This window comes from Bombus huntii, chromosome 4 (genome assembly GCF_024542735.1).
Source record: "Bombus huntii isolate Logan2020A chromosome 4, iyBomHunt1.1, whole genome shotgun sequence".
In the NCBI taxonomy this organism is placed as follows: Eukaryota; Metazoa; Arthropoda; class Insecta; order Hymenoptera; family Apidae; genus Bombus; species Bombus huntii.
The window spans coordinates 16,364,762-16,378,414 of record NC_066241.1 but is presented as its reverse complement, the minus strand read 5'-3'; the positions used below and the strand labels follow the sequence as shown (position 1 = coordinate 16,378,414).

Below are 13,653 nucleotides of genomic sequence, written 5' to 3'. Positions count from 1 at the left end.
ACGTTTATTGTGGTAGTTGGAGCAATTCTTCAAATCGAGCAATTTTTGAGAAGCATGGTTTAGCAGAATGAACGGTTGGTTTGTTTCCCAAAAGCCTGGAAACCATGAAGAAAAAAAAGTTCTTTCGTTTTAATACACGCCGTGCATTATCGATCAAGATTACGTTAGTTGCTAAATCAGTAAATTCAAACGAGCCAAATAAACGCAGTCCAACCGTAGTCCAAACGTAGAAAGAACCAAATTACAAAAGCCCTTCCACGTGCGATTACTAAAATTTGATTTCTCTTTCCACAAAACAGGGTACACCGATCAAGCACATAAAGTTGTCGCCCCGGCCGTTCCAGGCGTATCAGCAGAACATAGGCCTGCTGACGGTGACTACCGGCAAGATGCCGTCGTCGCCGCGACGGATCCGCGGCGAGACGAAGAAATGCCGCAAGGTCTACGGTATGGAGCATCGTGACCAATGGTGCACACAATGCAAATGGAAGAAGGCCTGCAGCCGTTTCGGCGACTAGGCCAAGCGGCCGCCCCGTTCGTATGTCCGCGGGCGGAGACCGTCGCCGAGCCGACCCCAGAGTTTGCCAATGCTACGTTAAACTTCTCGCCAACTGCCAGCAAACAACAATTGCAAATTTCCACAACAGTCGAACAGTTACAGACAGCCACGAGTTGTAACAAGTCAAGTTACGAACGGTCGTCGTCGTCGTCGTCGTCAATTGTGACGTTGTTGTCGTCGCGGCGATGGCGACCACTCGCTTGATACAGGCGCGATGAAAGCGCGTTTTCCTCTCGCGTGGTTCGCGTTGTATCATGGTCACGGGACAGCGAAGACGTATCCTGCAGTATCGTCCACCATTTTCCGTTCGACCGGATCCATATATAAATAGATTCGAAAAAAAAAAAAAAAACGAAGAAAGCGCCAAAGATCGAAGAACGATCTCTGTGTGGTCTGTGATGTTCAGCGCGGCTCATATCGAACAGCGAAACACCACTTCTTCCTGTTTTTTCTTCTTATTCCTCTCGCTAAACCCGTCGTGTTTCCTCGCCGTTCTCCTCGCTTCCCTCTTTTATGGAAACGAGGCGATGAGAGGGGCACGGGTCAAGAAAAATACGTCAATCCCATGACGGATGGCGGGTGGTTAGAAGGGCTGATCTCGCGTTTGTTTACTACGTGGTAAAAAAAAAAAAGGATATAGAATCGTAAAGGAAAGAATCGTGTTTGACTTGGTCTAAAATACACAGATATATGTTGCGTTGTCGAGCGATGGTAGAGCGGAGAAGAAGAAAATCGAGTGTAACGTTGTAACGAAAGGAAAAAAGAAATAGAAATAGAAGATCGTTGACCGATCGTCGAACGATATCTTATCACTCTCGTCTAGCACTTGGCAAACTCCGTCAGGGTCTTTTTAGCCGTAATAAGGGGTTTTGATTAGTAGATAGCGAATAATTGGCGTACTGAACGAGGCGTCCTTAGACTGTCGCGCCCTCTCTGTCTCTCTTTCTCCATTCTTTCTCTTTGTTATCTCTATGTAGTCTTTTCTCTCTTCCTGTCTCTGATGGAATGTAAGAGGGCTCGGAACATGACCTCGCTTCCGGTTCGCCAAAAAACAAGAATTTTAAAAGAAAAAAAAAGAATCTTTCCGTGATTCGTTAGGTAAAGAAAAAAAAAAGAAAACAAAGAGACACGCGACTCAAGAATCGTACGGATGAGCACGCGTGCCTCTGAAAATACGTGCTGGTTCCCGAACCGACTCTTAGGTCATTACAATAGGTCTTCCTTCATCCGACGAGAGCGTCTAGGCTCCATTTCCTCGCTGGGCTCTCTTGGCTTGCCTTTTCGAGGGATGTGGATGGTCGTCACGCGATCCTCGCAGAAAAAGAGAGTCCCCGTGGGTCCGTGTATCACGCGTGCGTGTCCCACATCGTGGCCGTTCGTTTGTTCGGCTGATTATTCGTCCGTTTGCCTCACGGTGGCCCCTCGCGTGCGCTCGCATACGCGTATTCGTCAACGAATATTCGCCGATCTTTAGAAATATTATCGAACGTATATTCGCGTAAGATCATTTCAGCTGGTCTTGAAATTGATGCGAGACGAAACGAACGAATATTCGAAATTAACGCGCATACTATCCAGAAAGTTGATTGGGAACGGAATATTTTTAAACCAGAAAAAGTTGTGTCGAAATATTTAATCGGAAGAAATTAACGATCGCCTTGAAATTTTTAATATTTATTCGATGAATATGTATGGAGGAACATATTTATTGGCGTAATGAACGTTTCATTCTCGTTACCCGAGACTGTTGCTTTAAAAAATTTCATAAATCCGCGAATTTATAATTCGTGATTTTGTATTCGCTGCGAGTCATTTTTAAGTATACTTCCAATAAACGAATATTCGCGCGATTCGCTTCGTATCAATTTATCGACTCGCGTAAAAAGTCTCGCGTTCCGTGGCTTTAGCTAAAACATGAAATATTCGTTTGCGAATGGCACGTTTCGTGGGGGGGTCGATATAGTATAATTTCTCAGTCGTATGTAATATAGCGTGGGGGACGTACGCGACGCGCGTTCCGGACGAACGGAAGACCGTGAAAACAAATCGAATATTCGATTTGACCGATTGTTCTTCCTTGAAGGACGCAGGCGGGCATGTCTAGAACGAAGATTCGCCGCGAACCTACAGGCAATTGTGATATTTTTTCTCGAAATTTTATCGAATTAATTAGGCGAATCACCGTGGGCCGATACTATAAATTAGGCATGAATTTTATTGGGATGACGATGGGTCGACAAAAAGCGACGAAAATAATACGACGTGTCGATAAGGTAATGGTTTAAAAACGCAGGGAAAAGAAAGAAGGGCAAACGCGCGGAAGCAAAATTTTATACACCAATTGTTATACTGCCAGATTAAAAAGTAATTCAATGAAACGAATAAAAAATTATACGAAAAAAAAAACAAAAAAAGGAGGTATAAAAACGAAGGAAAACGATTAAAATATCGTTTCGAGCTTCGTATACGAAAAAATACACACACGCACACACACCACGAAGATACCATCGTGTGTGTCAGGCTCAGGCTGCTTGCTAGCCTCCTCTCGACGACCTAAGACCGTGTTCGCCGATAGAAGGAAAAACGAATAATAAGAATATGAAGCTGCATGCACGAAATTTCGGTATAGATAGATAGGCTTCGCAGTTGAATCGATCGATCGATTGTACCCTAGCAGCGAGATTCTCTTTTCAAGATCTTGCTTTCTGATTATATACATATGTGTATAAATGCGTTTATATATATATATATATATATATATATATATATATATATATATATATATATATATACACACACACGTGTATGTAGAACAATGGAAAAAGATAAATGAAACATATAAAATTTGTGAGGCAGATTTTAAACGTTCAGCAACTTCTCTGTCTGTCTATCGCGGGACGCTTCTACTTTAAACCAACATCGTCAAATGTGCTCCCTTCTCGCTTTCGATCGTTCGCACGACTCGTGCGTAACTTATATACGGATCATCTTTTTCGGTTATCGAAAGAGACGATGATAGAATAAAGAGTAAAAAAGAAAAGGAAAAAAAAGGAACACACATAGAGAGAAAAAAGAAAGAAATCATTTGATCTGCATAAATTTTGCGACGTGATACACGGGTGAACTCGTACGCATCAAGTCTCTAGACGACGATATTATGTTCGCTTTGGAAGAGGTTGCTTCGAAACGTAGCGATAGATTTCGTTGTTGTCTCATCGACTAATTTAAACTGATTCTTTGTCATTGATGTTTGATATTATTAGGACCGTTGTTACTCGTTTCTGTTAACGAGACCAGCGTCTCGTTCCTTTTTTTTTTTTTTTTTTTTTAACGAACACCGAAACGAAAAAATTCAAAGGGTATTTCAAAGACTGTAGGTATATATTTAACGTCCGTTCGTTTCTTTCCCTCTCTATTTTAATTCGTATTTACGGAGAGGAGACTACTTCCATCGTGTTAATCGATGCTCATTTTTCTAGTACAATTTAATCGCGCGACGATGTTTTTTCTCCTCACACACGTGTTTTATCCTTGTTTGCTCGCATAATTTTACGGTTTATATCACTCTCGAATCGTGTATCGATATTTAATATATATATCTATATATGATAGTTATATGTATATTAACGTTGTAAGTATATACATATATATATGCCCGTTTTAACACTTTAACGTTACTTGAGATTAAGAGATTCGTCGGGCGAATAAACATTTAAAAAAAAAAAGGGAAAAAAGAAAGAAAGAAAAGGGAGGAGAAGTGTCAATTACGGAGTTCTTTTTTGTGCAAAACCGTGTCAAATTCCGCGGAGAAAAAGAAGAATCACGAAATCAGACCAATTATATTATTATCGTGGCGATACATTACGTTTTCTCGCGACACGCGCATACAGGCACATAGAATCATGTATTTCCGAACCAAAGACGCCGTCGTATCTCCGATCGTGTTTACCAAATTTCAATCGATCTGTGGAGTTCAGGATTCTCTTCGTCGAGAACAAGTCGCTTAAACACAGTTCGTCATTGTCGTACCACGAGGATTGTATAAATCTTGCGAAATAGTTTTTCTATTTCTTTCTCTTCTCTTTTTAATACTAGATACATTATCTACGTACTTAGAAAAAATCTATTTTCTTTTGTTTCTTCGATCGGTTTGACTGGTAGCGGACACATAACAATACGAAGACCGCGCGGTGAAAATACGACAGGTCCCATCTTCGTTAGTTTTCTCACCTTTAATTTGATCTTTTCAATATGAAGCAGTTTGAAGGATTCGCCTTTTGCAAACAGATGATCAATCCACAATGTTTTTATAAGACTCAAATAACATTAACTTAAAACGTCGTCAAAGACTACGATAAAATACATCTTTAATTCGAAAATTAAACGATAAGATAATCTTCATATGGAATCGATCGACACTGATCGAAATTACTCTACAAAATATACGGGAAATGCTATCGTGTTATCGTGTTCTTCACCCGTGGCCTTCGTATCGAGTCTCAGTGAATTTCCTGAGAATAGAATTTCATAGACGAATTAGAACGGCATAAAGTATTAGTCGATGTCACTGTGCTCGATCGAACGCAAGAACTTATGCCCGCTGATCCTAGAAAAAAAGAAATGATCAAGATCATTGAATCGTTACGATTTTACAAAGGAGGATTTCGTAGGAACATTCTGAACGGAGAATGATCCCTCGTGAACTAGTTTGCGAAATGAATGTCAAGGAACAAATAAGCGAAGAAAAAATAGGAAATGAAAGTCGCGAATTGAGTGCAAGCTCGCGTGAACAAACCGCGAGCGTGCATAGGATAGAAAGTAATTGCCGTCCAAATAGGTTCCTTTTTTTAAATCAAAATTACCGAACCAAAATGGTTTCTCGGCCGTACGATTAAAATCGGCATACTTTTCCGGAAAACCACAGTAGGACGCCGAATAATGCTACGAGTGGAAGGAACACAAGGGGTAGTTTGAAAAAGTGGATCCCTTGATTATTGATCGTTAAAAAGAAATGAAAAAATATCGGAGGCAACGAAATCAGAACATTATATTGAAAATTTTGTAAAACTTCTGTTTTCTACAAAATATTTTTTCATTATTAGTACAACATTGATATATCATGCGATTAAGAATTTTTTACACAAAACCTTAGACAAAGATCTTTTAACTTAAACTTTCTTTTTATAGGCAAATATTGTGTGTTTTTAACACAGTTTTACGTATGTTTAATGTCAAAGAAGCGATTAAGTATTTCTTTTGTTAAGACGCTTTTAAGGCACAGCCTGCACACTCTAATATCTTAATTTTTATTCAAATTTTAATCAGCGATACCGATATTTTTAGTACGTTACGAGAATAATTACTTTTCTTTTGTTTTTGGCATTATTTTTATTTCTTATACATGTATAGAAAATACACGTCCCACAATTTTTTGAAATTTACAGAAATTTTGATAGATCGATCTTTTACAACGAGCCAAGTATGTGGTATTATTCGGCACAAGTCAGACGAAATTTTAATTTCTCTCGTATCCGTGTAGAAGAAACGGAAACATTGTCCTAAACGAACGAGCATCATCCAGAAAGGAAAAACTTGATTTTACCGTTATGCCTTTGAACAGAGAAAGGAGTTCGAACAAACTGACGCTAGATCATTTCTTGCGTGGAGAAGTGTCAGAAGCGAAAAGAGAATTTTGGCGGGAATTCAAATAAAGGCACTAACGTGGAAACTCACAGTACAAGGTTAAACGATTGTGCCATCTGAAATGCCAAATATTCTCTGGTACTTTTATCTTAAAATAAAAATTCGAAGAAAAAAAAAGTATAAAAAACAGAAAAAAAAACGAAAAAATAACAAAGAATAACAAAGGTAAGTTTGTAGGAAAAAAAGCAAAGAAGATGGACATTTAACGCGAAAGAGAAACATTTAAACGCGATGAGAACGGAACGAGAACGAGAACTTAAAAGTTTCGTAACGGAAGCTTTACAGACTTAAAGATACCTCAGGTTTATTTCATATACGGAAACAACGGTGAGGCCGTTTTGATCGAAGCAAATGTGTTCCGGAAAAAAGCGGGACGACTCGTTTAAACGATAGACGCGTATCTTCGCGATCACCGTCTGTCATACTGGTTGCCCTTCTCCCGTTTCGATCAAAGTGGCTAGCCGATAGGTACTGAAAATATATTTCATACGTATCTCCTCGCGAAGTAAACGTCAATATTACTTAGTCGAATTCGTTGCATCGAGTCGTGAACTCGATTCGTTATTATTGTAAAATATATGTAATCGCATTTAATAGATCGCCTGAAAACGTTCAAACGCCGGGGACGAAAACCTGGGCCCGATCATTTTCTGCCGACTATCCTCCAACGACAATATGAATGATTAGGAGAAAAAGAAAACGTCGTTCTCGCGTCTACAGTGTTGCCGGAATGGACGTATGTACGGTGATTCGATCGGACGATCGATTCCGATCGAATCGGCGGATTTTCTTCGCACGATGCTCGCAATTCGTCTCTCGCGGACCGATGTATCGTTGAGATCTCGCGCAGTGACAGCTGAAATGGCCGTGTAAAAAGAGTCCCATCGCCCCGTTGGCAACACTGTACGGCCGCGATAGCCGAGCATAGTCCGCGCGCGTATTAACCGAACATTCGATCGATTCGACAAGCGAGCCAATTAGGGGCGATCAAAATCCTATATTGAATGACAGCAGAGACAGCGATCGCCCCGGATAATCAATCCATGGGCTCTGGTGTGTCCCAGCACGATCGCCGAGATTCGGATGGGAAAGAAACAAGAAAAGTCGCAGAGAAATTAAATGGCCGGGATTATCATACCAAAACGATCTCATATCGATTTAATGAAATGCAATTTTTGATCGTGCGGTCGACCGGGGGCGCCGTTCACACACACAAACACGGTAAACATATTACATTACATAGAAGCATGCTGGATATTAAAGCGGCGACATCTTCGCAAGTGCGAGGAAAATTCATTGCATGTACCTGTTTAATAAAATCGTCGCTGACCGACGCGGGGCAGAAGGCGAGACGTATTTATAAATTGATTTCGAATCAATCAAAGCGGAATCCCTTTTGCCGCTGGCCGCCTTTTAGACAGCGTTTGCACTTGGTCGATCGCACAAAGTAAAGACATATTATTAATAGTATATTATATTATATTATATTATTATATTATATTATATATATTATTATATATTATATTATATTATAATTATAATTATATTATATTATATTATTACCATTATTAATTATTAATTTTTATTGATTATTATTATTTCCATCGTCATCGTCATTATCATCATTTCTAACAAAAAAAAAAAAAAAGGAACAAGCTATTAATTAGCATCACTATCGGTAACGATCATGTGAATGTCAGAGGAAAGGAAAAAGAAAAGGCAAGATAAAGATGCGCGAGATTCTTATCGACGCGTTATAAGGAACTTGTTAGTATTATGCAATACTCCGTGCATCAATATGTATAACAATGGATTAAGCTATCCAGCTATCCAAGACGTATTATACAATTGACCATAAGATCCGAAAGAGGGCTGGCACGGCGTGCAACCAGCGACTCTTATCAAATATTTACATCCGTATATCGCTGCAGAAGCTACTATTTATCGAGAAAAAAAAACAAAATATAGTGTCATAGGTTAACGTAAAAGCTGCTGTGGTTATGTCACATTATACAACGCCTGAACGATTCGAGCATATATCATCCGTGGAACGAGTCATAGATGGAATAAAAAAGATGGAATTTCATTGAAGTGTAAATTTTATTGTTGGTCTCTCTCCCGGTAATAAACTAACCGGTAAAAAAAGTCGCATTGACTTATTAATTCATACTTTCCATACTTCCAAGATTAAGTTGCTTTAATTTTTTTTTTTCGTTGACACGTAGGTACATGCCATCGTACGATACGTTTGCATGAATAGTCAAGTGGCAAAAACAGAGTTATCGTGTTTATTAAAGTAAATTGTAACGCGTAAAAATCTATGCATCGATCGCGTAAACAGTGCAGAATACACATGTATGTATGTATAGTATTAAATAAATTATATTGTGGTGATCATCTTTCAAAAGTTTAAACTTCGTTTTTACGTATTTTTAACGGTTCTTTTAATAAATAGTAAATTTAATAGTAAATTAAGAAAGAGAAGTAACGAATGAAAATTATCGTGTTATTAGGTTTTAATAATTTATTAATAATTGAATGAATGAAAAAAATGAATAATTGATATTAGGTTTTAAAAATTTAATAATTGATATATATATATATATCTTTTTCAGTACACAGAGAGTATTGAACAATTAAAAAATTTTTAGTCAACGTTTTATTTTTTCTAGATTATTTTATCTATTAAGTAGTTTCGTTTCTATATCGGCAATAATAGAGACGATATATTGAAACATTTAGCTGTGTATTATTAATTTTAATATTGTATTGTGATAGTAATGTAAATAATTTAGTGACTAGAGTATCACTAATTCTTATTTCGACTGACTAAGGTCTTTCAATTATATACCGCATAATATTTATTTTGTTGCTCAAAAAAATATGCGTATATACATATATACATATATAATCTATCAGAACGATAAAAGAAGGCGAATATACGTCTAGAGGGAAGTTTTATCGCTGTGCGCTTTTACTCGTGCCATAATGAGACATAATCGCAGCTTCGGACATTCACCCGGCCAAATAAAAGTTTTTAAGCCACTTTGTGAAATTCTTTTCGAAATTTAAAGGCGTGTATCCTTGATCGATCGAATTTTTAAAGTGATTCTGTCCAACGATCTTTCTGTATCCTAAGCATGATCGATATCTGCGATGTTAGATTATTAATTAATATACTAGATAGAAAAAAAGAATAAGAAATATTAAATCCTACAAAACTTTTCTCTAAGAATTTATTTAATTCCATAAATTTACTAGCAATTAACATTCTTTACATTAACAAAATTACATATATTTTACCCGAATAATATTATAAAAATGTAGTAAAATTTCAGGTTACTTCGTTGTACGTTAGGCTTTGTACATAAAACGAAAAAATGAATAAAAGAGAAAGAAAATAAAATATGTATAATGGAAAGTGTTTAGAGATGAAGCTTCGATGAATTTTCTACGATACAAATTAAGTATGTACACCGATTCGAACAGGTCAATATCAGAGAGTACAGTGCCCCTAATCGATCAATCGACAGTCCATTGAAGTTTCATTCGTTTGTGCTTGCTGAAAATGCTGCTCTTAATTACTTGTCGCGACTGTATTTAATATTCCGTCGAACCCGTCACTATACCCACTCTTAATACACGAACACGCACATACACGATCATAGAAACGTGTTTAGTAATTAACAAAAATCTTCAATATCATCTTTCTTCTAATCGTAAACAGTTTCTTGGATTCGTAGAGCTGTATCGATAAAGTAGTTGCAGTAATCGTTAGCAATATTTATAGATATCTGAAGAATGAAATTATAGGAGGCGCAACGAAATTTTCGATATTATTAGACGTACTATAAAGTAAGAATCTGCAGTGTGATATGGATTGCTTTAGGAAAAGAAAACATAATCATTAATTATTGGTATTGGTATAGGATGAAGCTTTTTCTCCACGCGTATCACGTAATCAGTGATATAACGAGATAGTGGTATATCTGTCGCTGGTAGCACTGGTAATGTATACAAGATGATCTGTCAGAAATGACACACCTAATTATGCAAGTATTTCCTTTTCCATTGCAGATACGAAAAAATGTAGAAATCAAAATTCAGACATTTTTTGAGATAAATAACAATTTTTTTTAGAAGTATCATATTATTTTACAAATTACACAGGTTTAACCATTTTTTTTTTTTTTTTTGTAATACAACCATAAATTCAAGATATTGTTTTTCATAACATACATGCGTCGAGTAACGATCGAACATAATTTTCACTTTTTACATTTTTTCGTATCTTTAACAGTGAAGAAAGTATTCTAATTTCTGATGTACTACCCTATGTAATTCGTACATATTGTTCCAGGATATATAATGTTTTAAAAGTTTATGTTTGAGAATTTTTGTCCGCGTTCTTCGCGCGTCGAAGACCAAAAAAGCGTGGTTCATACCAAGGAACTAAGGCACATATTCGAGTGCACATTGCCAACGCGTTACTAATTAGATAATAGACGGCGGCGAATTTCATTTGTTTTATTAGATAATAAATATTAAGATACGTAACATCGACGCGCGCCACGCATACGAAGACTCCTTTTACGCAAAGACTGTTTTATCTCCGCGGTGTGTCCGCTGAGACTGTTTTGGTCTGCAACGTTGCACACGCGGGATTAGATAATAAAGCATATCAGGATCGGATTATCGGGTATCGAAAACTGGGCGTACAAACGGTACCCTGAAACGAATTGTCATCATCGCGCAATAATTATGTTCGTTCGACACGATCGAGACGCGTTTCCAAAATAGTGAATATCATCGAAGAGAACATCGATCCGATACTGAGAATGCTCATAACTCGATCCGATTCAACGTACATATATGTTCGTTGTGATCAGCTGAGCGGATCGTAGATAACGATGTAGAAAGTACGTTGTCAAAATGACTCCTGTGCTTGTATACTCCTACATACATACATACGTACATATATAGAGGTATACACACGCTCGTCTTACAACGTTTTTTTTAAATAACACTACCCGATACTATTGTATAAATATTTAAACGCAAAGCCATTTTTAAGAAATGTTCTCTACACACGGTCATTCAATTTGAAGAATAATAAAACGAAGAAAAGAAATAAAGACGAAGATAATTCGTGAATCGTTCGAACGGTGAAAATATCGCACGTAGATATTTGTTACGATATCGAATTATCAGCGTCACAACAAGTCGACCAATCCAACAATACACAGGGGTCAAAAACCTGTATTTGCAATACACTAATATAGCAATAGGTGTCCTGTGTTTTTATACACGCCCTCTTTCCGACGCGTGTCAACGAAATCTAGCACAAAGAACGAGAGACGAACAGCGATGCATTGGCGTCGCTAAATCGCATCGCCCGATATGGCCTTTCATGCCTGCTGGAACACCTACAGCATGCATTGTTCGACGAATCGTTTTTATTACCCGGGCTAAAGTAACCGATTGCACCGTGTGTTTCCGTCGATAATAAGCTCTACCGACGAATTATAACACACACTGGAAACACACGAACACGTTCGTTTCGATAATACAACTTCTTCTCTTGCAGCAACGGGCCTAACCCAAAATTACGGAACAATTGCGCGCGTAGCAAAATGTTACGTGCAAAACACCTCTTTTTTGTCACTTTTGCAATCACCATGTGGTTATCGAAGCAATCACGAGTATAGAAAGTGAGTTACATTTCATACATCCAGTAACTTCATCGTTAACGTCGTCATTACCTCTCTATTCTGTGAACGTTAATTTGTGGATCTGCGTGAACAATGCAAGCTCGTTGCTTTACAAGTTCACGATGTATTTATTGAAGACACACGTTACGTATTAACGACTTAATATCTCGAGATGGATAAGAAAAACGATGAAGAATTTAAACAACAAACTACAAAGTATTTGGACTTATTACCTAATCATTACATTTCACTATTTCCACTTGAATTAATTATGTATCGTTGTGTCTGTCTCTCGCTCACCTTCCCTCTATCTTCGTTTCCATTGACATTTCGAACACGGAATTTTGTGACAGGGTATAATCAAACCTCTAAACACAGTATCGTGAAGTTCGATTCTTTCGAATTCATAAAGTATTATATAACATGTTTAATCAATTTTACACTGGAATACCGTATTTTATACTTTAATTACGGATTTCGTATTTTCTTAATTTATGATTCAGGATGAAAAAATTACTTGGATACAATTGTTCCAATACCAAAAAAAAAAAAAAGAGGAAAGATTTCGGTTATTACATCAAGTACGTACTGATTGGTTGCATGGACTGTACTACTTAATGTGTCTGTAACGAAATGGAAACAATCGATCCTTGAAAACATCGATAAAGATACTTTGCAGAAGCAAAATGACCGTAAAAACTGACATAGGTGCGTTAAAAGAGCGCTTCAAACAGAAAAGCTGTATTTAAAATTGTATTCATATTGTATCGAACATAATGCAGTGACGACAGTGAAAATGTATTTGCAAAGTAGGATTAAGCACAGATAAGTAAAAAAAAGAATGACATTGTAAGATTCGAAAAATGAATTTACCATGTGTATTATAAGAAAAAACATAAATATTTAACGACAAATAAGAAATCTCAAGCTATCTATACGCTAGCCGAATATTGTATAAGCCTTTTGAGATCATTGTTATTACACATAGAAAGAATTAATATAAATGGTAGAAAGTAGTTAATCGATCGACGACGACGACGATGACGATGATAAAGAACGAGATAATAATATATTATAGTCATATACGACTAATATTATTAAACATTATATTTTATTAATTATTACGTATATATTATATATATATAATAATGATCAATTATTACCTATATTATATATATAAATATATACCAATTCAAAAAAATATATACATAGACATACCTATGTAAGTATTGTGTTATATAGAATATATGTTATTATGAATTCTTCTGCATTATTGTTTTCCATTATTTACACCTTCTACTCGTTACATAATATATATTACTTAAGAAATATCTAAGACATTAGTGATCATTAAGTTATCTCAATGTAATTGAGAATAGTAACCATTAATGAGATATGCGATTAAAATGGCTTGTATCGCGTAAAAACATGTTTTACGTAAACGATTAAACAACTGCAAATCGGTAAATTACATTTAAAGAAACATGTTCCTTCGTCATAAATGCGCTCGTAACAAGTAAATGATTAAATGTGTTTCATTATAATTATAGCATTGTATACTTGTATATGACAATTGTATTTTAAAAGTAAGAAGAGAGTTAGAAAAGTATCTTTTAAAATAAAGGCTACATTTTTGATTTGAAAAGATATAGTTTTTATTGCTGCTTTCTATTTATTTAT

The 13,653-nt window shown here is 36.5% G+C and overlaps 1 protein-coding gene across 1 annotated transcript in view; it reads left to right on the top strand.

Moving 5' to 3' along the window:
* Nucleotides 1-13,243, top strand: part of LOC126865319 (zinc finger protein 395) — a 101,781-nt gene extending 88,538 nt beyond the window's left edge. Inside the window, exon 8 of the mRNA XM_050617752.1 lies at nt 300-13,243. Coding sequence (XP_050473709.1) covers nt 300-518 — 219 coding nt within the window. The 3' untranslated portion in view covers nt 519-13,243. The remainder of the gene's footprint in view (nt 1-299) is intronic.
* The last annotated feature ends 410 nt before the right edge of the window (nt 13,244-13,653 follow it).